Here is a 23730-nt window from a genome sequence, read left to right as displayed (position 1 = left end):
TCAGACGAAAAATTGGTCAAGCGGAAAATCGCATAAAAAAGACCGACAGGACTAATATAATTGCTACAAAACTTCGTTTGAGAGCAATTAAAAAGTTCAATCAAAATTTTTGAGAATAAATAGTGTCAAATCTATGAGAACTAGCTATTAAATCGAGCAACCATTGTCCCTCATTAGCTTAATTGTCATAAGCTTAAATTGACTTTGAAAAAAATCGATACAAATTGAAAAAAAACAGTAAAAATAATCCAAATAGTCGCATGTGAACAAAAAATTACATGAGAGGAAGCGAATTTGTGTTCAAACCACGTTTCTCAAAAAATCACCATTGCCATTTGACTTCAACCATCATGAAAATGTGTGAACAAATATTTTAAAACATAACCGACTAACGTCGGGCGAATTGCTCTCAAACGACCGGCGCGCGGTTGGCTTCGTCAACTGCTAGCCACGGTTTAATGTCCTCAGGGCGCTGCCTCTTTATCCCGTTTCTGAATACGAAAGTCAATTGAGTCAGACGAAAAATCGGCCAAGCAGAAAAAGACAAGCAGGATTAATATATTTGTTACAAATTGCTTTTGAGAGCAATTAACAATGGTTTCCTAAAAGTGCCTCTTAGATCATTTATGATATAAAACATTTCAAATATAACTCATTGATAATGAGGATCAGAGATGATGACATTACGCCACATAACAGCAACTGAAGTTCGGAATCAACAAAAAAGAGAGATAAAACGTGAACGAGAAAGAGAAGGAAAGGAACCCCAACCGAAAGAGAGAGGAGGAGGCAGTAATATCTTCCATTATTGAATTCGACACTGCATCTTCTAGTTTTCTAATCTTGTTAATAAATAAATCATAGAAAAAAAACTGAAAGGAAAATTGAAAAAAAGTTTTGAACTCCGCAATAAAAAAATCGAAACCATTTTTTGTCTCAAAAGTTCTGTCAAGTGAACCATCTCTGAGACTTGAAAAGTTTAGTTGACCAGTAATGGTCGCTAAACTCAGAAAAGGACAAAAGAAAATTGAAAAACTTTGGAAAAAATTACAAAGTTAAACAAAATCTTGATAAAATTCAAGACATAATATCTTAAGAACCATCTCATTGTCTCAAGAGACTATCCAGTATCCCTGTTTCAAGCTTGAAATAGTTTCACTGGCTCATAAAGATCCATACGCTTGAAACATAAAAAAGTTTAATTTTTATTACTTTAAAACTAAAAGTTTTTTTTAAATATTGCTAAAACTGGAGTCATAAAAAAGTTGATCACAATCCCATTAACTCTAGAACCTTTAGAGCAGCTTATTATCAAACCTTGGAGGTCCCAGGTTACTTGGCTCTTAAGGCTAAAAGAAAATAAAAAACAAAAAAATTCAAAAAAAAACTTGAAAAAGGGCAAGTTTTATCAAAAAATTGCTAAAGTTTGTGACATTAAAAAGTTTAAAAACAATTCCATTACTATTAAAAATTTGTCAGTAACTCATTATCAAACCCCATAGGATGTTTTCTGGTCCCTGGGTCTGGAAAGACCTGAATAAGGAAAAAACGTCAGAAAATTTGAAAAAAACTGCACATTTTGTCAAAAAAATGCTAAAATTCGTGATGTTAAAATGTTGAAACCATTACATTACCACTAGAAACTACGCAGTATCCTATTTTTAAAACCTAAAAGAGGTTTCTTGACACCTAGGGCTGATAAAAATAAAAAAAATGTCAAAAATTTTCAAAAAGCTTGAAAAAATTGCAAAATAGTATAAATTTGCGTTTTTAGCAAGCGGTTATTCGTCAGTAGCTAGCCACGGGAGAAGGGGGGGGGCTTTGCGCCCGGGGCTGATTGGGGGCAACACTGGGGTGGGGGGCAACAGCTCGGTGGGGGGGGCAATAGGGGGGGGGTCAACAGTGGGGGGTGTCTTAAATCTCTAAGAACCGCCCTTCACACCATAAGTATAAGTATGAGTCTCCAAAACAGTTTGAGCTGAAACAGAGCTGAAAGGCTCTAAGAGCACCTAATTCCCGCTGGGCGCTACCTGTTTTTGAGGACATAAAGTCAAAAGCGTCAGACGAAAAATCGGTCAACCGAAAAATCGCATAAAAAAAGACCGACAGGACTATTATATTTGCTACAAACTTCGTTTGAGGGCAATTAAAAAAGAAAGCGCCCCATAGCAACTCAAAATCCTTCCATTGTAAAAAAATAGGAGCACTATAATTGCCGGCTGAGAAGATGATGGCGGCTATTAGTAAAAAGATATATGACACAAATTTTGCAAATTTGACAAATAATTCTCAAAACGTCTTATTTTAAAAACAACCTGTGACGCTCGCGTCAAAAAATTGTTCAATGTTACCCATTCTAATTTCGAAATATCTCCTTCCCATAAGAAATGTAAAACACCAGGACAATTTTCTTTTGGGTCAATTCTAAAAAAAGTGGTAAATGAAAAGTTGTAGCTGCAAAAATAAACGCAAAAAATTGTCTTTTATTTAAAACCTCGCCACAGTTGTTGGTTCAATACTTAAACACTGTTTGGGTTCAATACTCAAAAAAGTGGTTAAAAAAACAATTGTAGTTCAGATACGCAACAAAGTTCGACCGTTTTTATTTAAAAGCTCGTCATATTTGTCTATGGGGTCTAGGCTGGCCAAAGTCATAACTCGCCTTCTTCATAGGTTAAATAAAACTGATAATCGTTCCATTTAATATTGCCGGTTAAAAGGATCCCTTACCTATCGTAAGAAAAGGTAACTTCTAAAATCTCCAGTATTTTTCCAATGGAACAAGTTTAAATCGTTGAAGTAGAAGCGCTTTTAACGCTTTGCTGTATTTTGTGGAGATATACCTATATTCATGGCAGTCTCCAGCTTGTCTCCTGTAAGTACCCACAGCTTGATATTGGCCACATGTATTGACTGGATGGTGTCTGCCACGTGATCCTGCAACTTGTCCTCTATTGCCGTAGCACCTAACAGACTCATCCCACCCTCCAATTCCTCTTCCAAATCTTCAATTGCCTTCTTGTCATCCGGGTTCTTCCTATATTTCAATAAGTTTGTGTATAAAATTAAATCCGAAATTTGTAATGATCTCAAGTTTAACTAATCATGATAGACTACAGGGTCAATTGTTACCACTTGGCGAAGAACATTGCCCTCAGTATGAAGAGCAGGAATGCAATCACAATACAGGGATAGTGTGGAATTGACAAGCAGCTTAATTCTCAAACTGCTGGTTTTTAAAAAAGATAGAATTCATATTATCGAGTTCGTTGCAAATTGCAGTTCGTTGCAAATTCGTTGCAAATTGCGACCCGTCGACTGTATCACATTATATTTGAAGGACCCTTCACAATCCGGTCCTCAATTTACGCTATAATATCCTCACAATTTTCAATCTATGTAAAAAATACCCAAGAAATCGAGTACACAAATTGAGTGTTTTACGTTGGCGACTCCAGAAGGTCAAAAATTGAGCAGTTTCTCTACCAAAAAAAATGAACAGCTTGTGGTGACTTAAAATTATTCATCGAAATGAATATCTGCTAATTTTAGCACTTTAGGCGCTCGTCACGATGAGCATGTAATTGCTTAGATTTCTACGCATTTGTAATACAAAGAAAGAATTTTTGATGTTTTTCAAAAACATTAACCGCTTCGTAAGGATGACTCATTCATAAAATCAACGTCAAGCTGAGAATAAACTTTAAACTAACAGTGCTTTGTCGTATCTCTTGTCCCAGTCTTTGAAAAATTTCTCATCCATAGGCTTCTTTGCTAACACTAGAGTGCGCAATCCCTCTGCTGCAAATTTCTGAAACATAAATCAATGAAAAATATAACCAAGGAGGCTGAGTAATGTGCACGCGGACATAATGTTCCGACTCCGTATCTCATCACACTTTTGCTTGAAGAAAACCAAAGTTGATGTTTCAAAGCAAAATAAGGATATTTCACAGTTTGTAAATTGATTAGATCCAGAGTAGAAGGGACTAAAATATATTTTGAATATATTTTTTGACAACGTCAGTGAAACGCCAATTTAGTGTAGTTATTATAGTGACACTGGAGTTGTAAAAAGAGCGAAAAGGGAGTAACTTTAAGATGTGAATAATTCTGAAACTAAAGTGGATAGAGAGAAAATCGTGTTTGAACAAACGTTCGGGTTTCAAAAGAACCTATTTTCATCTTCTGCGATTTGATTTGCGTTTACTGTTTTCTTCCTGATTTTTTAAATCGAATGCTATATAATAGTAAAATGTGTTTAAATGGTGCCTAATATTATTCTTTAAATGATCGTAATGATCAGATATTGGTTTATTGTCTTTGACAATACTTGTTTTTAATAAAATTGGGCAATGCTGCAGTACTTGTTGTCTTTTTTGATTTTCTGTTAACTAGTCTCAATATTGACAGGTCTTGTTGATTAAAATTGAGGCAATAAAAAAACTTAGTTTGCTGAGTTGACAGTTTATGTTTTTAATGAAGCTGACATCATTTTCTCACAAAAACCTTATGACTTCGAATTTTGCCCATAATTGCGGTCTTCTTTGATGTTCTGTTGATTAGTATCAAAAAAGACACTCCATATCAGTTCTTATAAGGCATAAATGAATCATGTTGGGTGTTTAAGTTGATCGCTAACGTTTTCTTCATAACATTAACTACATTTGTTTTGAAAAAATAATTTGAATTTTTTGAGTTCTGATTAGTCTTATTTGATCAGCCAATCCTATTTCTAATGAAATGATGAGGAAACCCATTACGACGTTCATTTTCTAACAATGGGTGTTTATGGCTATATTATAATTAATACACTTATTTATACTATCATTTATTTCAACAAAGCATTTGTGAGCTTTTGAGTTTTCTTCCAATTCCTTTTGTATTGACACTTATATCAAAAAATTGGTTTTCTAATGGAGGTTTGTTCATCTTAATTGTAAACTTTTTATTTCATAGCAAATCCTCTTAGAGTATGACAAAATTTGTTTTAAAAAATGATTTTTTTTTTCATTTTGCCCTTATATAATGTTCGTTTTCAACATTCTCAACTAGTGTTATTAACGGTAGTTCTCATCCGCTTTTTATTTGAGCACAATTGAATGACTTTTTTCATATTTTTTAATGCAACGTTTTTAATGACTGTGGCACTATTTGTTTTGAAAAAACGATTGTAAGATTTTAAAATTTAACTCTTTTGCATGCACTTTAAAATATTTCCGTCACCAATTTGTCCAGCAGTGGCAAAACTGGAAGATGATACCATTCAATGGTAACTAGCTTGAGGTGGTCAGTTTTATTTAACTTCGACGCCGTTCTTTCTATTTTTTGACCAATATTAGCTTATATGGTTTGCTATCTATCAGGAAAGGCTGCTTTTCGGATGCGATTGGCGGTCCGGTTCTCACATTTTTCTACTCATTGACTTGTCCGGATAAAATTTGTATAATATGTTCACACTTTTTGCACTTTTTGATGTCCATGGGAACTCAAACTAGGGTGATGATTTAATTGACGAACAAACAATGAAAACAGCAAAAAACAGCTTTAAAGCCTTAAATTATTTCAAAGCCCAGCTTAAGCGGAGTGAAAACTTCGCTGATGAATGAACTTTTTTTAATCCGCGAAAATCTTACTGCTGCTTTTACTGCTCTTTTTGTTGTTTTCTGCGAAAATGCTTTTAAAAAGCAAAGAGTTCGTTCTGATAATATTTGGTTGCAGCTAATTGAATGCCTCTAAAAGAAACTAATGTTTTTTAAGACTTTGATACTAGTTTATTTTTTTTAAAAAAAGAACTATTTTCGTAAATTCTGCCTGTCATTGATATACTTTTTACTGTTCTATCAGTTTATCACTTTTCTAACAATTCTCGTGGAACCTGGAATGACCGAATTTAAATAGATTGGATGTTGTTTTCATAACTAGTGGTTTCAAACATACCCCGCAGATTGCCGGAAAATAGCCGCCGTTGATTCCAATAAGCATGATTGGGATTGAAAGAATAGAAGATATTGAAAAAAAAGATTTTTGTACAAAAACATTTTTTAAGTCCGATTTATTTTGGTGGCATTTCGTAGTTGAACATAACGTACTTCTGTTTCTTAGAGAGAGGCTACAGGGGCTACTATCAATACCAATAAGCATTAGAGATGGTAACTAAGACTTATAGGAACGACTTTCAAATAGCGGGCATCTAAAATTGGGCTTTATGGGTTTATCCCGTTTCTACTTCTGACTTCAATTTTTTATACTGACTCTGTTCATTTTGCATTGCTTTGCTGAGCAACTGATGTTCAAAATCACTTTTAGCAGAATGAGAGAAGAGAGAAACTAGCCTAGAGAAGTCAAAAAGATATCACGCAAAATGTTGAAAAAGCGGCAAAATGAGGTAAAGCGAAACATTTTTTTATTGGACGAAGTAAAAAAAATAGGAGCGCTATAATAGCCGGCTGTTCTTTTTTGTTCTTTTGTTCGCTTTGTTCGCTCAATTGTTCTTTTTTGTTCGCTTGTCACTTAATGTCTTTAACTACATGTCAAATACATCTTTTATTTACCAACATTTAAATCAGTCTTTTCTTTTAACGTTTTCGTTAACGCGGTTTCAATTTTTAAAGTTTTATGCAAATATCAATGAATATTTGGTTTCTACCAGAACAAGCTGTCTTTTTTCTACCAGTACATGTTTCTATCATCATTACGTTGTCTTAATCGAAAAATTTTCTCATCCCTCAAAAATGTGGTAACAATAATGACTAAACGAATACAAATCGTCCTCTAAAAATCCTTAAAAAAACAAAGAAAAGAGCAGTTAAATAATTTCTGCCCTTTATCATGCTAACCCTGTAGATAAGGTGTTTTTCAGGAAACCAAAAACCTATACCGTTGGAAATTCAATTTGACTAACAAAAAAATGGAAGAGAATGAATTTGCTGCAGTGTAATCAATTGCGTAGACAACTTTTGGGAAAACTGATAACTGCTTAATCCAAAAACTTAGCTACAGTTAAATCAAAATTCTATTCACTTGTCAACTGATTGTAATGCCGGTAGACAAATTTGTTCAACTGCAATCTCACTTATAACAAAAAATGTTTAAAAATGGTTAGAAAATGATAAAGATTTAAACTGATTTTGCAAATTCCAAATCTGATAGAGATAATAGAATTTCCAGAAACAGTAAGAAAAAAAGAAGTAAATTAGATGAAAATTAATGAAGTCACGCTCAGATTTAAATTTATTCATTTTTTTCGAACTGAACAGCACTTAGCAAGCCCAATAGTTATCTCGTTTCTTCAATATTAACTTGGCGGAAAGAAGCTATTAGCAAATATAAACATACATAGCTGATTGCCGGAAAATAGCCTCCGTTGATTCCCATAACCCATAAAGATGGAAAAAACTATGCTTGATGAAAAAATTATTTTCAAAGTACGAACTATTTTGATTTCATTTTGTTGTTATACCAACTCCTGTTTTTTAATAAGAAGATGCAGGGGATATTATCAATGCCATTAAGCAATAGAGATGGTAACTAAGACTGATAAGAACAAAGTTTAAGTAGCGGGAATCTAAAATTAGGATTGATGGGTTTATACCATTTATTTTTGTTTTAGTTTTTGCGATTTTGTTCATTTTAGATTGATTTGTTGAGCAACTGGTGTTTAAAATCAACCTGAGCAGAAAAATAAAACTAGCCTAGAGAAGTCAAAAAGACTTCACGTAGACAAATTTAGACAAAAACGACAAAATGAGGTAAAGAGAAGAGTTGGGTAGGAAAAATACTTTGTTTGATTGAAAAACTTGATTTTTTTAATCTTGAAAATCTTACATATTGAAAATCTTACATGTTAAAACTCAAATGGACATTTTAACATGTTAAAACTCAAATTGAAAATCTTACGTGATTTTAAGGCCGCTTTCGTTTTTTATATAATGTGTGAATTTAGTTGGACAACTACAACCTGAGGTTTATGTTTGACGCCGTGCTGCAGCGCAAAACAAACCAACCTGGCGTGACAATGCACCAATCTTTTACGATAAATTTGATTGCAAAATCTCTAACGTTTGGTCTTCAGAACCCAGCTTAGGACTTTCATGAAGTCAAAGAATTCATTGAACAGTTATATGCAATTTTTAAAAGTCGTACAAAAAAACTATTATATTATAGAAGGCCCGCGTCTAACTGGAGGCATCACTCCGTCGCTTAAGCGTAAGATGTCTATTTTTAATGAAAATGGCTTTTTCATGGCAGGAACTACCACAGGACATTTTTGGTTTCAACAAAACCTTTGCCACTATTCAGATGAAGTTCTAATTGGTACTAATGTACACTCCTTGTACAAGTCAATTTTAGGAATCGGACAGGCAAAAATGATCTGAGCAGAGAAAAAATCGCATCAGAAAGACCGCAACTTGAACAGAAAACTAAGAAGTAGAATAGTACCTCAAGGTCCTGACTGGTTTTCTCTTTCAGTTTGGTCTGATTTGAATCAGTTGAGTTTAGTCTGTCGAATATGAGATTGTCTGCTCCTTTACAGTAAAGAACTATTGGCTTCTTCTTCTCCTCTTCCTTCACATTGTCTCCCTGCTTGAAGGGTCCACGCACTACCACCTACAAGATTGATTAAGAGTAAATAGCGACTGTTTTGTAAAATTGAGTTGAAGTTCTGTTTATGATTTTCGCAAAAAATCGACAAAAACATCGAAAACTTATTAAGAGATACGAACTTGTGCAGAGCGGTAAACAAACATGAAGACAAATCTAACCGAACTAACCGATCTCATGTGGCAACCAAAAAAATAAACGAACTCCATTAAAAAACATGTCTAAAACAAAGCTATAATTCAAAACAATAGCATTTTATAGCACGGTGTAAAAATTTAGAGAAGGACGGTCATTATAAAAAAAATGGGCGGGTGAGAACCGACTAGCTCAAATTTGCAAAAAAAGCATACCCGGCAGATTGCCGGAAAATAGCCGCCGTTGATTCCCATTACTCTATTGGGATTGAAAGAAAAGAAAATATCAACAAAAATTGATTTTTGTATAAAAACATTTTTAAGTGCGATTTATTTTGATGTCATTTCGTAATTGAACATACTCCTGTCTCTCAGTTAAAGGCTACAGGGTCTAGTGTCAATACCAATAAGCATTAGAGATAGTAACTAAAATTTATGAGAACAAAGTTCAAGTACCGGGCATCTAAAAATGGGCTTTATGGGTTTATCCCGTTTCTACTTCTGCTTTTGATTTTTTTATACTGACTCTCTTCATTTTGAATTGCTTTGCTGAGTAGATTCTGTTTAAAAAGACTTTGAGCAGAATGACAGAAGAGTGAAAATAGCCTAGAGAAGTCAAAAAGATTTCACGCAAAATGTCGAAAAAGCGGCAAAATGGGTAAAGCGAAAAAAAGTTCGACGAAGTAAAAAACATAGCAGGACAAGTCCTGACGTACAATTCAAAGAATTGTCATTGACTAAACAGAAAACTAGACCTATATCGGACTATGAATGGATTGGAAAAACCATTTAGAAAAAAATCCGATCCAAAAAATCGAAAAAACAGTAAAAATCAAAGTGAAATTGCCGCATGTGAACAAAAAACCACTACCGATAAAACGAATTTTTGTTCAAACACCGTATTCTTACTCTACTTTAAAATTAGAGCGGAAAAATTTCACGCCGCAAAGACACTCGCTTTTTCGCTACATTTTCTGTTTCGGCGTGACCAAAATCGCTACTTCAATTTGACTTCAAAGATCAAGAAATTCTGTGAAGAGATCTTAAAAAAAAGACAGCGCCCCAATACAATTCAAATTCTTTGAATTGTAAAAAACATAGCAGGACAAGTCCTGACGTACAATTCAAAGAATTTTCATTGACTAAACAGAAAATTAGACCAAGAACGGACTATGAATGGATTGGGAAAACCATTTAGAAAATAATCCGATCCAAAAAATCGAAAAAACTGTAAAAATCAAAGTGAAATTGCCGCATGTGAACAAAAAGCCACTAACGAGAAAGCAAATTTTTGTTCAAACACCGTTTTATTACTCTACTTTAAATTTAGAGCGAAAAAAATTCACGCCGCAAAATCACTCGCTTTTTCGCTCCACATCATGTTTCGGCGTGACCCAAAACACTACTCCAATTTGACTTCAGAAATCATGAAAATGTGTGAACATATCTTAAAAAAAGACAGCGCCCCAATACAATTGAGATTCTTTGAATGGTAATAGGAGCGCTATAATAGCCGGCTGAGAAGATGAGGGCTGCTATTAAAAATGAAATCAAAAGAACAACATGAGTTATTTCTTACAAAAAGATATAATCGGAAACTTTATAATTGTCAAAATTGAAACTTTATTATATACAGAATCCAATACTCTTATTTGAGCAGAGTTAGTTCAGCAAATCAATACAGATAAAAAAAAACAGGAACAAATCACGACTGCTTATGGTTAACAATCTCACGACGGAAGAATCTTTGTATAACCGATAATGATCTATCACAATAACAAGCATCACAGACTAATGTCGCACAGATTGCTCTCAAAAGATTGACGGAGCGACTCTAATATAACCTACTGCAGCCTTGAGGGGCTAAATTATAGGCGTGGGCGGTTAACTAAGAGACTTCAACCATTAGTGATATTTGATGTTACTATAGGGCAAGATTCAAGATGAAAATGAAACGAAACTTAGTGCATTTTTTATTTGACTACAGGAAAAACATGCTGAAAATTGTGAAGGAGAAAACAACTTAGGTCACGCAAAACCCAAACACTAAAAGCCGTAAAAGTCAATCAAAAAGTCATTAAAAAAGACAAGCAACTATTTTGCAGACACAAACTGTAGATTACAATATACGCTACAAATGATGTTCGAGGGCAATTAACAAATGCAAATTTAAAAATCTTCCCAGAGTTTTCAGGAACAAAAACTTAAAACTCTGAAGCAGAAAAAGGATGAGCCTCTATGACAAATTTGGTGAAGATCTTTTGGGTAAAAACCTGGATTAAATTTGCGGTAAAACTAGTTATACGCCACAAAAAAAGGAAGCTTCTTTTCAAACGATTGAAGTCAAATTTTTGACTAGCACGTATCTTTTATAAAGAACTATAAGCGCCATATGTTCCACATTTTCAAAACCGGGATAAAAAACTTCAATAAATTTTAAAATACCATACAACTTATGAATTATTTCGAATGAAAACGGTCAATTTTACTTTCCCCTTTTCGCATTGGAGAAAAATTCAACAATATGTAGAAAGCGTCTTCCACACTTATCGATATAGTCAGTGGACTGTCGCTCGAGCTGCAAAAAAACTTCTTACTAGTAACACATTGAAATGAACCTTGCAAACAGCGGTGGCAAAGGATAATAAAAATAAACACTGAACTTCCAAAACCACATTAGATAATTGTAATAGTGAAATGGTAGTGCAATTTACTAGTATACAATCAAAAAACATAAATGCTCCTTAATGTAAAAAGAAAAGTAATGTTATTCAACAAAACCAATTCGATCTTTTTCGAATCGAATGTCTTTCTCAGAAATCTGACTGTATTACATTTCTTGTGTCCCTAGAAAAACAAGTTCCTTCGAAACATTTTAGCTTTTGTTTAACTTTTTTTTATTTTCAGAAGCTTAGGTTAGGCAAAAATTTATTTTGTAGAATGAAAATTTGACGAATAACGCTTTTTTCGGCCAACATACTGCTAACCTTTGGTGTTGTGTATAGTTTACCTGAGCGCTTATGACAATAGAATTTAGCAAATGGCAGCCGATTTCCTTTTTGCGAAAAAGCTGGCTACGAACTAATTAGAACTTCTTTTGTATAACAAGCAGCTCTGTAGATCAGCATGTTTGCTATTGGCAGGATTGAATTTTCCATTTTCAAATCCATGGGGCTGTCACATTTTTTTTGTTCAAACCAGCCAATTTTAATTGATGTTCGAGATAACAAAATATTTATCAACAGTTGGCAGAAGAGTCTTACAGGTGACTAAAAAAACAATCTATGTTTTCTTTCATTTTCTTAGGAACACAGTCTCCTAAGATATATAAGGTTTTCATTCCTTGCGCCATTTTCCTCAATAGCATTTTCAGGTGTTCTTGATAGTTTAGATAATTGTCAAGAACAACATCCAGATATTTGACATCCTGCTATTCCAAAAGCATCCGGTTAATTACCTGTAGATTAACCTGCTTCACTGTCTCATTACCACATTTGAATTTAGGTAAATTAGTTTGGTTGCCGCTCACTTGTAAATTGTTTTCAATGAAATATTTAAATAGATTTGAGATTGCTGATTCGATGGGCTTTTTACAGTTATCAAGGTCTTTGTCAAACGATAGAGTCAGCGTCATCGGTATATTAAATTAACTGACAATTTGCATAAATGTAATTGTTTATATCATTAACGCATAGAACGCATAGAATAAATAAGAGGGGACAAAATATTATACCTCTATCACCTTACGAACACCTCTATCAAAATCTACCCAATCGGATGAAAGTAGATATAGAAAAACAACAACAAAGTTAGATAGATAAACAGCAAAAAAATATCCAATTTTTGTTGTTGTTTATCTATCTAACTTTTTCCAATCGTTAAAACTATTTAAAATAGTTGTCTCAAAAATTGGTGTTTTTTACGGAAAACATTCTTCTCTCGGCTATTAGTTTTTGTTTTTGTTCAATATTTTGATCTAGTAACTTCTCAATATTTTGATCTGTAACTTCTGCGCCCCACCAATACTCCTTGGGCCTTAGAATGATGAAAACAGTAAATGAAAAACTGGAACGGAATGTTAGCACAAAAATAAGCTTGAGACATGACAAAAAAAATCAAAGAATTGCAACTGCCAAGCTTTTCGCTTCCCAAATAATACTTTGCTTAAAAAATAGTAAACCATATTTTAAATCAATTGAAGAAACTGTTGCATTGAATCGGATACAGCAACCGTCGACTAAATTATTAACGCTACAAGCTAGAGATAACAGCTCGCTCCAAAATGCCCCTCAACTAGCGCTACCTAACGAAAATTCCCAAGATGACATTAATCAAGCACATAGCCAGCAGACTGCTGAACAGATGTGGAATAGACTTAGGCGCCACAGACAGAAAGTGGAACAGAAACGAGTTGATGGAAATATCGACGCAGCTTACGAAACAATAAAAAAAGTTTAACAGTAATTTGATCATGCTCGTTCATTTTTATTCCGACGAATCCTTTTATTAGGGAGTATGATAACTCTCTTCTTAATTTGCTTCTAGTGCTATATTGTATGAAGACGAGTTATCGTTGCAATATCCTTTCTAATAAAGGCTTTTAGTTGCAAGTTTTTGCTAAGTGCTATTCGGAGCGCGGGTTCGGTAAAAACGCTCTTTTTCTGCTACAAGTTTTCAATTCAAGTAATTTAGTAAGCAACTGAACTGTACTGAGCAGAATCGTCTGTATGAATTTCAAGATAATAAATGCGTGCTGTATGAATTTACAAAAGTCTTTTTCAACCAATCATAATTTAACATCGTCATATTACGGCTCTTCAAAAAAAGCGGAGGCGATGGGTTTCGAACCTTTAATCTTATGATTATAAACAGGGTTGCCTAGTGTGCTGTGCCAAGTGGGTCTTGATTAGTGGTATTGTCAAAGTCAAGGAAATTACTGGGCTAATTAAGTATAAATGGAACGCAACATCAATAGTGGTTTGTTCTAAGTTTTTATTGAGTATTCCAGATCAAAATGCTGAAAGTTTACTTTCTGTTTGCTCTTTTGTGGCCTCTTATTTTCTCATCTCATGTATGCGAAGAAATTGAGCTGGGGAACGCGACTGCTGTATGTTGTGAAAAGAATACTACATTCCGCGTTGGTCAAGTGGATGTGAGTTTCGTGCCATATCGGAGCCATATTTGTCCAATTGGTCATGGTGGAATTGAAGATGTGTCCTAGATTTTTGCCAAGTTTTTCAATGATGTTCGTGTTGATCGTGGCAGGCATAGTACTCATGCAGTAGAAAAATAAAATCGTGCAGTTTTGTAGAAAAATAGATTCGTGCAGTAAAAAAATAACTAGATGAATTGATTTCTTGCTCTTGTCAGGTTCATCCTGAAGGCGCGTGTTCGTTCCCTGCAAACTTCTTGAAGTTTTTGTCCGTCCTCGCTCCTCTTGAGGACGAACACGCGCCGTGTAATTAGGTCCAGGTTGTGCGGTTGCCCTGGCCAGATGTACTCCACGATAAAGTAGCTGGAATAGATCGGGTTGTCCGATGCTACAATTTTCGTTAGCAGTGCCATTCTGTTATTCAAATTAAATGGAAGAGGGGGATCGGCCGCGAATAGAACAGGCATGACTGAGTTTAAAATTGATTTTTTGGGAAGTGCGTTTTGTGACTTTGACTGATGTGGATCAACAGAGATTTATGCGAATTATTAGGTGTAGTTGATTGGTTCCTCTTCTGGGTTCATTTGCATTTTTCCCAGGAAGATTAATGTAGTAGTGATCTGTCACGTGTGGCAGTTCCATTTGCTCCGCGTTGTGAGAGGAGTAAAGTAATGAAGTAAATCCCTCGGCATGGCAGTAAATGACAGTCACTAATGGAGTTTTCGCAAGTAATTCCCTCGGTATGGCAGTAATTGACTGTCACTAATGGAAGTTTTGGAGGAAAGTAAATTGAGAACAGTGTGATTGACTGCTCTATTGATAAAGTTATTCAGAATACTTTTAACTGCGAAGAGGTCAAACTTTAATAGCGGCGTTATTCATCGACTGTTGGATATTTTATCGAAGCTTTGCAAAAACGATTAATTGTAATAACGAAGAGACGGGATATTCTATTTTATCAAAGTATGGACACTAAAAGGTTCGTTAATTACTTATAACAATTTAGGATTTCATAGGCTAGCATTAATATATTTTTTTAAATTTTAAACAGAATTATCGTGTTTAGAACGACACGAGGCAGACAAGATTTGCTAATCGAAATGAACGAGTTCAAACATCAGTACTACGATCGGAAAAAATTAATAAGTCTCGGATGGAAAGAAGTGGAAACAGTCGATGGGCGGGGTATAAATAGTTGGAACTCCTTAAAGAATAAGTTAACTATAGAAGGTAGAGGGGGACTGGTTGGAGAGAATGGTTGGCCAAAGGTACCACTGGCAATAAATAATGAAGAAATTGTGGGATTACAAGAAAGTTTAGTAGAAGGGTTCCGGGGCTGTAGAGATCAGGGCGATGTGTATAATTATGTTAGTAAATTAAAGTTGGAGAGTGGTGATAGCAGGTTGTATCAAGAAGTTGGGTCGTATGCTGGTTTGTGTAATTCAATAGGTTGGACGTTTTGTGTGGATGGTTTGATGAGTGGTGTTTTGCCTGATGGTTTTACTGGTGTAAGGAGAGATGCCATGGTACAATGGAATGAGTGGTGGACGGCGGCACATGTTGAGATTGGGGGTAATGATAGTGTTTCGAAAACGCCGTGTGGTGAGAAATTGTTTCTGATTTGTGGAAGTTATCAGACATCAAGGGATTTTAATAATGTTATGGGTACTCCGCAATATTTTATGGATTTAATTAAGAGGGGTCCTTCTGCAAGTGGTTTGGGAAAGGATGTTTGGTTTTTCATTCCGACGAAAGATAATGTGTTGTGCCAGCCTTCGTTGTGTGCGCATGCTGTTTTAACTTTTACAAAAGGTTTTGTCGTTAGTGACGGGCTGGGAGGCGCGTGATCAACCGAATCAAGTTGTTGTTGATCGGACTTTGGGATCGTTTGCTTATGGTGTGCGTAAAGGTGCGGTAAAAAGAATTGTAATATCAAATAAAAATAAAAAGGCAGTGTTAGACTGGGCGAAAGAAAGAGAAGTATCAACTGGTGGTGCTAGTGATGTGACTGAGCATGTGCAAAGTTTCGCTAATAGTGGTCTAATTTTAAAAACAAATAACAAACGAGGTAATCGAAGAAAATGGGGTGGGAAACGGGAAACGAAAACGCAATCGAACGAGAACGAGAATATTGTGTATTCGTTTCTTCCTGCAAAGGATCCTTCAATGGAATAAGTGAGTTGTTCAACTTTAATTTACATTTTTTTTCTAGGGTTGGAACTATACTGCCAGGTTTTTTTTTACTTTTTTTTGAGATGTTATTATTTCAAGCCCGTGCCCTTCCAACGTATTTTGAAAGGATTATTTTTTGTTGATACTGAACAATCGGTTAGGGTCCTGTCTGTGTTAGTTTGGTGTTGTTTTGGAAAAAAAATGATGTTTCGTGAGTTTTTTGGGTCGTTATTTTGCACAGTCGTATGTAGTGTAAGCAATTAATATTTTGACTTTCAATCGCGTGCCCTTCGAAGTGATAACAAGGTGGGATGTTAATTTTTGTTGAGAATGGTTGGGAATAGATTGATTAATAATAGTTTGCTATGTTAGGGGTGCTTGCTCATTGTGCTCACGAGTTATGATTCACGAGTAAATTTTTTTTTGGTCAGAAGTAAAAAATTAAATTGGTAAGAAACTAAAAATAAGAAGAGGAGGCGTTACATTTGAATAATTTGCGGTGTTTATAAAATAAGTACTACATTAAATTAATTGCGACTCATGAGAGAAAAGATTTAAAAAAAAATATTTCGAACAAAAAAAATTAAAGAAATTTATGCAAGTCTAAGTGAATACACGGATGCCAACAGGGTCAAACTCAATGGGGTTGTCATTGTCCATTTGAATAAAATCCCAGAATTGGTGGGTGAGTTGAGTACCTTGGGATGAAGTAATGAAGTGGTAAACGTAGGTGTAGTATTCCCAGGTTGTGTAGAAAAAGCATTTTTTCGTGAGAAGGCCTGTATGGGAGTGTGCCCAGATCACGATGGTTCCATTTTGTAATATGACATATTCATTGAAAAACATTCCCTGTATTGGATTCCTACTTTCACGCAAACGTTGATGTTGTGGTTCGTGTGTAATTTTGAGGCGATGTCTTCTGGGCCGACGTAATTTCGGATTTGGTCCCAAATGCTTGTCATGATTTTTAAGAAAATTCAGAATTGCTAGGTTTTGAGATTTGGAAATATCAGGGAAAGAAAAAGTAAATATGGTTTTAAAAAAGAAATTACAGGTCAAATTCGCCTTCTAAAAATTCTTCTTTGGTGTTTTGTAAGAAATTCAAAAAGGTAAGAAAATTTGGATGATCTGGTTCCAAAGTGATTTTTTTGTCTTGATTATTATCCAAGAAGTTAATCCAGAAGCATAAGGTGTTGCAGGGGAATATGAAGTATTCAGAAAAGACTGCAAGTTTTATATCAAAATCAGTGAGAAAGTAAGCATAAAGTGGAAATTGGGTTGGAATTGGAGAGATGTAAGGAATGGTGTCTTCTGATTGGTCAATTGTGGTGAAAGTTGGGGTTGGTGGATAAGACATGAGATAAGATTTTTAATGGAATAGAAACGGAAAAATTTGAGGAAATTTACATGGAGTCATCTGAGAATGGAATGGGTGATGGGGGAGAAATTGGAATATAATTTAATTCAGTTGAATTGTGGTCTGATGTAGGGTCAGGGCTGTCGGGACTTTCAGAAATGGTTGGTTGCGATGGTTCTACTGCAACTGGTTCTCCTTCTGAGTTAAGATAGAAATTCACATTAATATAATTATTTCCCGATTGTATGCATTGTAGAATTGTTTGCCATACGGCTGATGTCTCATTCACTGTAAGGGGGATAAAAGAAATTGAATAAATATTGTTGACAATATTGTCCTGTTGCATGTTAATACTAATTATTGCTTCACGATCTGTAAAAAAGGCAATGCTGTATTCAGTAATATAAGCTGGCTGGCCGTTGAATGTAGTGTTAATGCGCGGCTCAGCTTTAATTCTGAAGTGATATACTGGATTCATTATAAAATGTTTGAAATAGTGCAAAAGGTAAAATTTTAGTTGTAGGAAAATTGTTTAAGTTGTTTGAAATAATTTCCAAGTTTCTATCCGCGAAGAAATTGTAATAGGTTGAGAGAATGAACAGTTAGCAATGAAGAGTGTTGCTGGTAGTTAGCAGGCAGAAAGCAGTTTGAATGATTGATAGTGTTGCGGGGGAAGTGGGGGAAATTTGACATTTTGATTAATTGGGATTGTGGGGAATTATCCCTGGTTGGATTGATTAGTGTTCCATTATAGGCTGTCATTGTGATTGATAGACAGTTCGCCTTCCGGGTTAAGGGATTTATTTCTTTTTCTCGCTTTGACAGATAATTGATAAGTTTCCTTTAGGAGTTGCATCTTATTACTCCGTTGTTTAGTGCGTCAGTATAAATTCTTTTTAAAAATAATTTCGTCGCTGGATAAAAAGGTAGGGAGCAAATCCCCGCCTTTAACAAAGGAGGTTTATGGGGAATTGCTCTGTAATTTTTCCTTGTTGATTTTTCTCGAAGAATAATTGCAAGTAATGAAAATTTCGGTTTAATACTCGAGTAATATCAAAATTTTGAATTAAGTTTTCGCAAATATAATGGTACGTACTTTCCAGATGGAGGATAGGTCTCTCTGGTTTATTTAGGGCTATTATAAATGTTGTTAATTAATATTTTTTTTTAATTTTTTTTTTAAGTTTTGTTTTCCTTGCTCACTGCTAACACAAAATTTCTAATTTACGGCAGAGTAGAAGTGAATGTAATTGATAACTTTTAACAAGTGACTTAGTTCAGTGGTTAGTATCTCTGGCCGTTGAGCTGGGGTTCCGGGTTCGAATCCCGGCGGGTTCCCGGTGCTTCCATAATGTAGGAAAATCTGGGAAAGGGCAAAGGGGTGTAAGGGTAAGCTAGGGTAAGGGTAAGGGGGTAGAGAAGAGGGGAAAGGTAAAAAAAAATTTAATTTTTTTTTCTTTTTTTTGATTTATAAGCTGTTTTTACGGACCACGCGGCCGTCCCACTTAGCGCAGTTGGTAGCGCGCTGCACTCTCATGCTGAAGTTGAGGGTTCGAGCCCCGGTCAGGTTTTTTTTTTAAACGTTTCCTGTATTGATTGTTCTGAGAGGGTACGCTCCGTAATGGGATATCGGTGGGTGTTCCGGTATATGTGTATAGATGGGCTGACTCGGTGCGGCAGGCCTGTTGACATGATCAATTTTGATAGTTGGTTCTTCGTTACGTTTTAGTCTCCTGATGTAGTCTCTTAGGAATGTGTAAGGAGTGCGAGGTTTATTTATGTTTTCTTCGTTTTGGTTTTCGAACTCAGTTTTAATTTCGAGTGGTAGTACTAGTGAGCATTTGTGCAGGGGATGTTCTGGATGTTCTTGTAGGTATTCAATGTCATTTAATGCGACAACTTGTACTGGTTTTGTTTTTATTCGCCGTCCTTCGTGTGTTATTCGGAAAGGGAAACGTCGGTGAAGTTTTGCCCATTTGTGTAAAAGATGCGAATAAGTTAGATGTAGTAATACGCTAATCAAGAAGGATAAAAATCCGAAAAGAAGAGACATTTTCCATGGTATGTACTGTTCGAATCGGTGTTCGAGTTCGGGCTTGAATGCTCTTATTCTTTCTAAAATTGGTTCGGCCATTTGTTCTATTGATTTGCTGTTTGTTCGACGTGTTTCCATTTGTTTAAACTCTGGTTGAATTTGCTGAAGAATTTGAATTTGTGCCTCAGATTTTGATGAGAAGTTTGGTAGTTCATCAAATGGGGGCAGTAGTTTGAAGAGTGTACTTATTGGATCTGGTAATTGAAAATCTAACCGTATTGCCGGTACTGTGTCACAAGCAGTGAGGTCTGAGCGAAGATGAACATTTGGTCCTCTAAGCTGTTTTCCACATCCCAGTGTGATGATACACACTCTGCACCCAGGATGCTCAATTCTTGCCAATGGATTGCTGCCATTACCAGCGCTTTTGATGAGTGTATAATCGTCTTTGGACGATGTTATTAACCAACGACCGAAGCCGAGATTGCGTGCTTTTTCAGTCAACGGCAATTCTACTACATCCAGTTGACAGCGTTGCAATGCAAGCAGCTCGTCATCGTGGTAAAGTAAAGTAGCCATACAGGACTGATAAGTCTGTTCTGTTGGAATGGCTTTGGTGCATATTGCGTATTTTTGGGATCCGATACAATTTGCGAGCTCGTCTTCATCGATAAACGCTAGTTCTTCTCCGTCGTCTGAGACGGCCATGTATTTGGCTTCAAGTCGCCAAACTAAAGCTTTACCCGTATCCCCGTCCGGCATTGGGATCGGAATGGCATGCAATACGTTCATAACTGTACTTTTTGAAGCCATTGGAATTGCAAGTGTAAGTATAAGACCTGCGTCAATTGCCTCGACTTGTGTGACTAATTTCGTTTCATAGTACGAGAGAATCTCTTGGATTGGTACGGCTAGAGATAACCGATCCTGTTGTCCATTTTGTTGCAAATGAACAATCGTAAGAATTTCATGCAACTGCTCCCTTGGGACTAATGACATTGGTAATAGTTGATTCATGAGAGGCGTCAAGGCATTCAGTATGTTGATTCGAAACGTATAAAGGGCCGATCGGTATGTTTTTATGTTAGCAAGTATTGCTTGAAAAATATCGCTAAGTACAAGACTATGTTGATTGATTTGTTCTCTTACGTATAAGTATTGGATGCAGTTTCTCATGTGGTGCACGTTTTGTCGTAACCCCTTGAATTGTCCTTCAGCAAGTTCCCAGTTCCTGTTTTGTGTCTCTATTATTTCCTTCTGGGCTTCTTTGATGGATTTCAGTTCACCTGATACAACATAGAATTTTTCATTGTTTTGGATTGTTATTTGTTCAACATGGTCGGTTGGGTATTGAAGATAAGCCATTGCTTGTCTGATGTTTTTCTGGTTTCTAGCCTTTCTTTTGTCGCATCCTCCAAACAATGATTTGATGAAGCATAGTAATTTGTCGCCTGTTCCTATTCCAATTCCAAGCACTGCGGCTGCTGCTGCTGCGGCAGCCGCACCGCGGGGTTGTCTTTGCAGTGTTGTAGAAGTTTTACTGTTTGCTCTTAGTAGTGTGTTCATTTCCAATTTGAGGTTTACAATGTCGTGTTGGGCCTGTTGGTTTTCTATCATTGTTTGTTGCGCTATCCAGTGGAGGCCTGCTGTCGAGTCAGTCATATTTGTGAAGTTCAATGGGCATCCATAATTTTCTGAAGTCCACATTTTGTCTATCTCTTTTGTCAGGTTGATCAGTTTGTCTTCCACTGTTTTGTTATATATTGGGTAGGGGACCAGGATTTCAGTTTTGACAAATTTTTCTGTCAATAGAATTTTCTGATGAAGGTTGAATAATACTCCATCTTTTGTTTCCACCGATGGTTGGTTCGTTTTCATCAAGGGTAAAAGTTGTAGTAAAAATAGTACGATATTGAGCTTTTTGCTAACTAGGCTTGTTTGTGAAATTGAATTAGAGTCTTTGTGCGACCGATTTTGAGGTACAAAATTTTGGAAAATGATTTGAGCTATGTCTTTTTTCCTTTTAAATTAGGATTTTTTTGGAGTGTTTTCATTGGTTGGTGACGTATCTAATGTGTATGTATGATAGAGAATTGGTGCTCAATTCCTATTGGCTGTCATCTTCGAAGCCAAAAGTTTGGTGAAGGTTTCCGTTGATCTCCCGACGGTGAAGTGTTAGCGAAACAATTCTTCGTCTGTTTTGAAGCGTTGGGCCAAGGTCCGCTAGTTCTCTGTTGGATACTCTTTGAGGAAGTGGTGAAGATGTTCTTGGGTTGTCGTGTTGAGCAATAGCACTATTGCTCTCGTTATTCTCAATTTGTGAAATGGTGCCTCCTATAAGGGAGTGCTCATTGTTCTCGTCGGATCTCGGTTGTTGGACATCATCGCTTGAGGTTGTATTGTTGTAAATATCGTTGATCGAGTTGGTCCGGTATAAGGTTTCGCCTGTAGTGTCTAATATTGGGGGCGTGTAGACGGGGCTATTAACGTCATCAAATAGATCGCCAAGATTTTCAGATGAATCGAACGTGAAGTCATTGAGACTCTGGTTTCGCGACTGTGAGCTTGTTGCTTGTGAGTCTGCAATGCTCTCATCGTGATCAGTTTCTGTTGTATCAATTGTCAGGTTGGGGTCTGGGATGTGGTCAAGTGGGAAGTAAGTTATTACTTTGACCTGTTCTTCCTTTGCTTTTTCTGATGGTTGTAAGAGGTTATATAGCGAGTTTTCTCGGGCCAATGCCAGATGATCATTTCTGCGAAGGTTGTATCGTCGATTTGAGCCAAAACGACTGTCGGACGGTAAGAAGTTTGAGTTATTTGAGAAGACGTAGTCTCCTGTATCAATTGATTCTGGTGTTTCTTGCGTGTTTGCGCTTGGAACTGAGCCTTCCACGAAGAATGCATCTTGGTCAAACGTCGGTTCGTGTGTCATATCATGAAATTGTATTGGCGGGTCTTCAGAAGAAAAATTAGCTGTTTGGATGTTTGAGTTGAAAGAAACTGACTGGACATCTGGTGTTGTTATGGGTAGCTGCATGTTGTCTTCGTTAATGTGGTGCCTGACTTGGTTGTCGAACAGCTGTGGTTCTCTCTCTTCTTCTGGTATGGTGGGATCTGCTTCAAAGTTTTCGGGGTCTACATGTTCGAGGTCTTCTACTTGATATTGAGGTTTCACAGGTCGAAGTCTCATTCGATGGCTACATTGCGTGTAATTTGTGTTGGTTTTGCGTACAATGTAGTTTGCATTCGTGAGCAATTTTTCTACTCTGTATAATGGTATCCCCCTGCTTTGCTGTTTATTCATCACTGCTACTTGTGTTGTGCTTTTTGGGTCAAGGATCAGGCAGTATGATTTGGGTTTTAGTGGTGTGGCGTTGACTTTTCTGTCATAGTACTTTTTATATTTCAGATAAGACGAGATAAGGTTGTCTTTTACGCTGGAGAAAAGCTCCGTAGTTTTGTCTTGTAGCTCTTTAATGCAGTCGTATTTTGGGTGAGACTCCCATAATTTTGTATTCTGAAATCTGAGGTCCAAAGGATTTATCGGTGTTCTGCTGTGAAAGACGTCAGATGGCGTGCACCCAAGAGCTGGTGCAAATGTTGTGTTGTGTATGAATACTGCAATGTCAACGTATCTATGCCAGTCCGAGGAAGTTTGGTTTTCGTTAATTCTCAAGATTTGTTTGAGCGGTGAGTGGTTTCTTTCAAGTAAGCCAATGGTTTGCGCATGTTTCAGTGTGCAATGTTTGAGCTCTACCTCCAATAGGTTTGCTAGTTCGCTCATTAATTCGGATGTAAACGCAGTTCCAAGGTCACATATGATTCTTGAGGGAATGTAGGAGTGTCTCAGAAAAATTGAGACAAGGGCTCGTGCTACGATGTCTGCGTCGCCTTTCATAAGAGGTGTGGCGAAAAGGTACTTCGAGAACACGTCAATACCTGAGAGAATGTACGTGTAGGGAGAAGGGTGCATCTTTCCCACCAGATCTATTAGTAAAAGGTCTGCTGGGAAGTTTTGCAGAGACGAAAGTGGTTGTAATGGAGGTTTCAATGCAGATGTTGCTGCTGGTTTTGTTTGCAAGCATGTGAGACAGTTTCTGATATATTCTGTTAGGCGTTCAGTGAAGTTCGGGAAGTAAAATCGTTTTCTAAATTCTGCTATTGTCAGTGAGACTCATTTGTGCCCACTCCAAACACTGTTATGAATTCTGTAGAGTACTTCCTTCTGTAAGTGAGACGGGACGCAATATTGTTTAATAAATTGGTTTCCAGTGTG

At 36.2% G+C, this 23730-nt stretch overlaps 1 protein-coding gene across 3 annotated transcripts in view; it reads right to left on the bottom strand.

Moving 5' to 3' along the window:
• The window catches only part of LOC142341092 (putative phospholipid-transporting ATPase IM), a 139567-nt gene that overhangs the window by 31850 nt on the left and 83987 nt on the right, over positions 1-23730 (bottom strand). For all 3 annotated transcript variants that reach the window (XM_075391978.1, XM_075391959.1, XM_075391968.1), the window contains exons 14-16: positions 8443-8610; positions 3714-3811; positions 2844-3037 (exon numbers count right to left, since the gene is read on the bottom strand). In XM_075391978.1, the coding sequence (XP_075248093.1) occupies positions 2844-3037; positions 3714-3811; positions 8443-8610 (460 nt within the window). The remainder of the gene's footprint in view (positions 1-2843; positions 3038-3713; positions 3812-8442; positions 8611-23730) is intronic.

The sequence above is a fragment of the Convolutriloba macropyga genome, chromosome 1, assembly GCF_964194025.1.
Source record: "Convolutriloba macropyga chromosome 1, txConMacr16.3, whole genome shotgun sequence".
In the NCBI taxonomy this organism is placed as follows: Eukaryota; Metazoa; Xenacoelomorpha; order Acoela; family Convolutidae; genus Convolutriloba; species Convolutriloba macropyga.
Note: the sequence above shows the minus strand (reverse complement) of the source record. Positions and strands in the feature narration are given on the sequence as shown.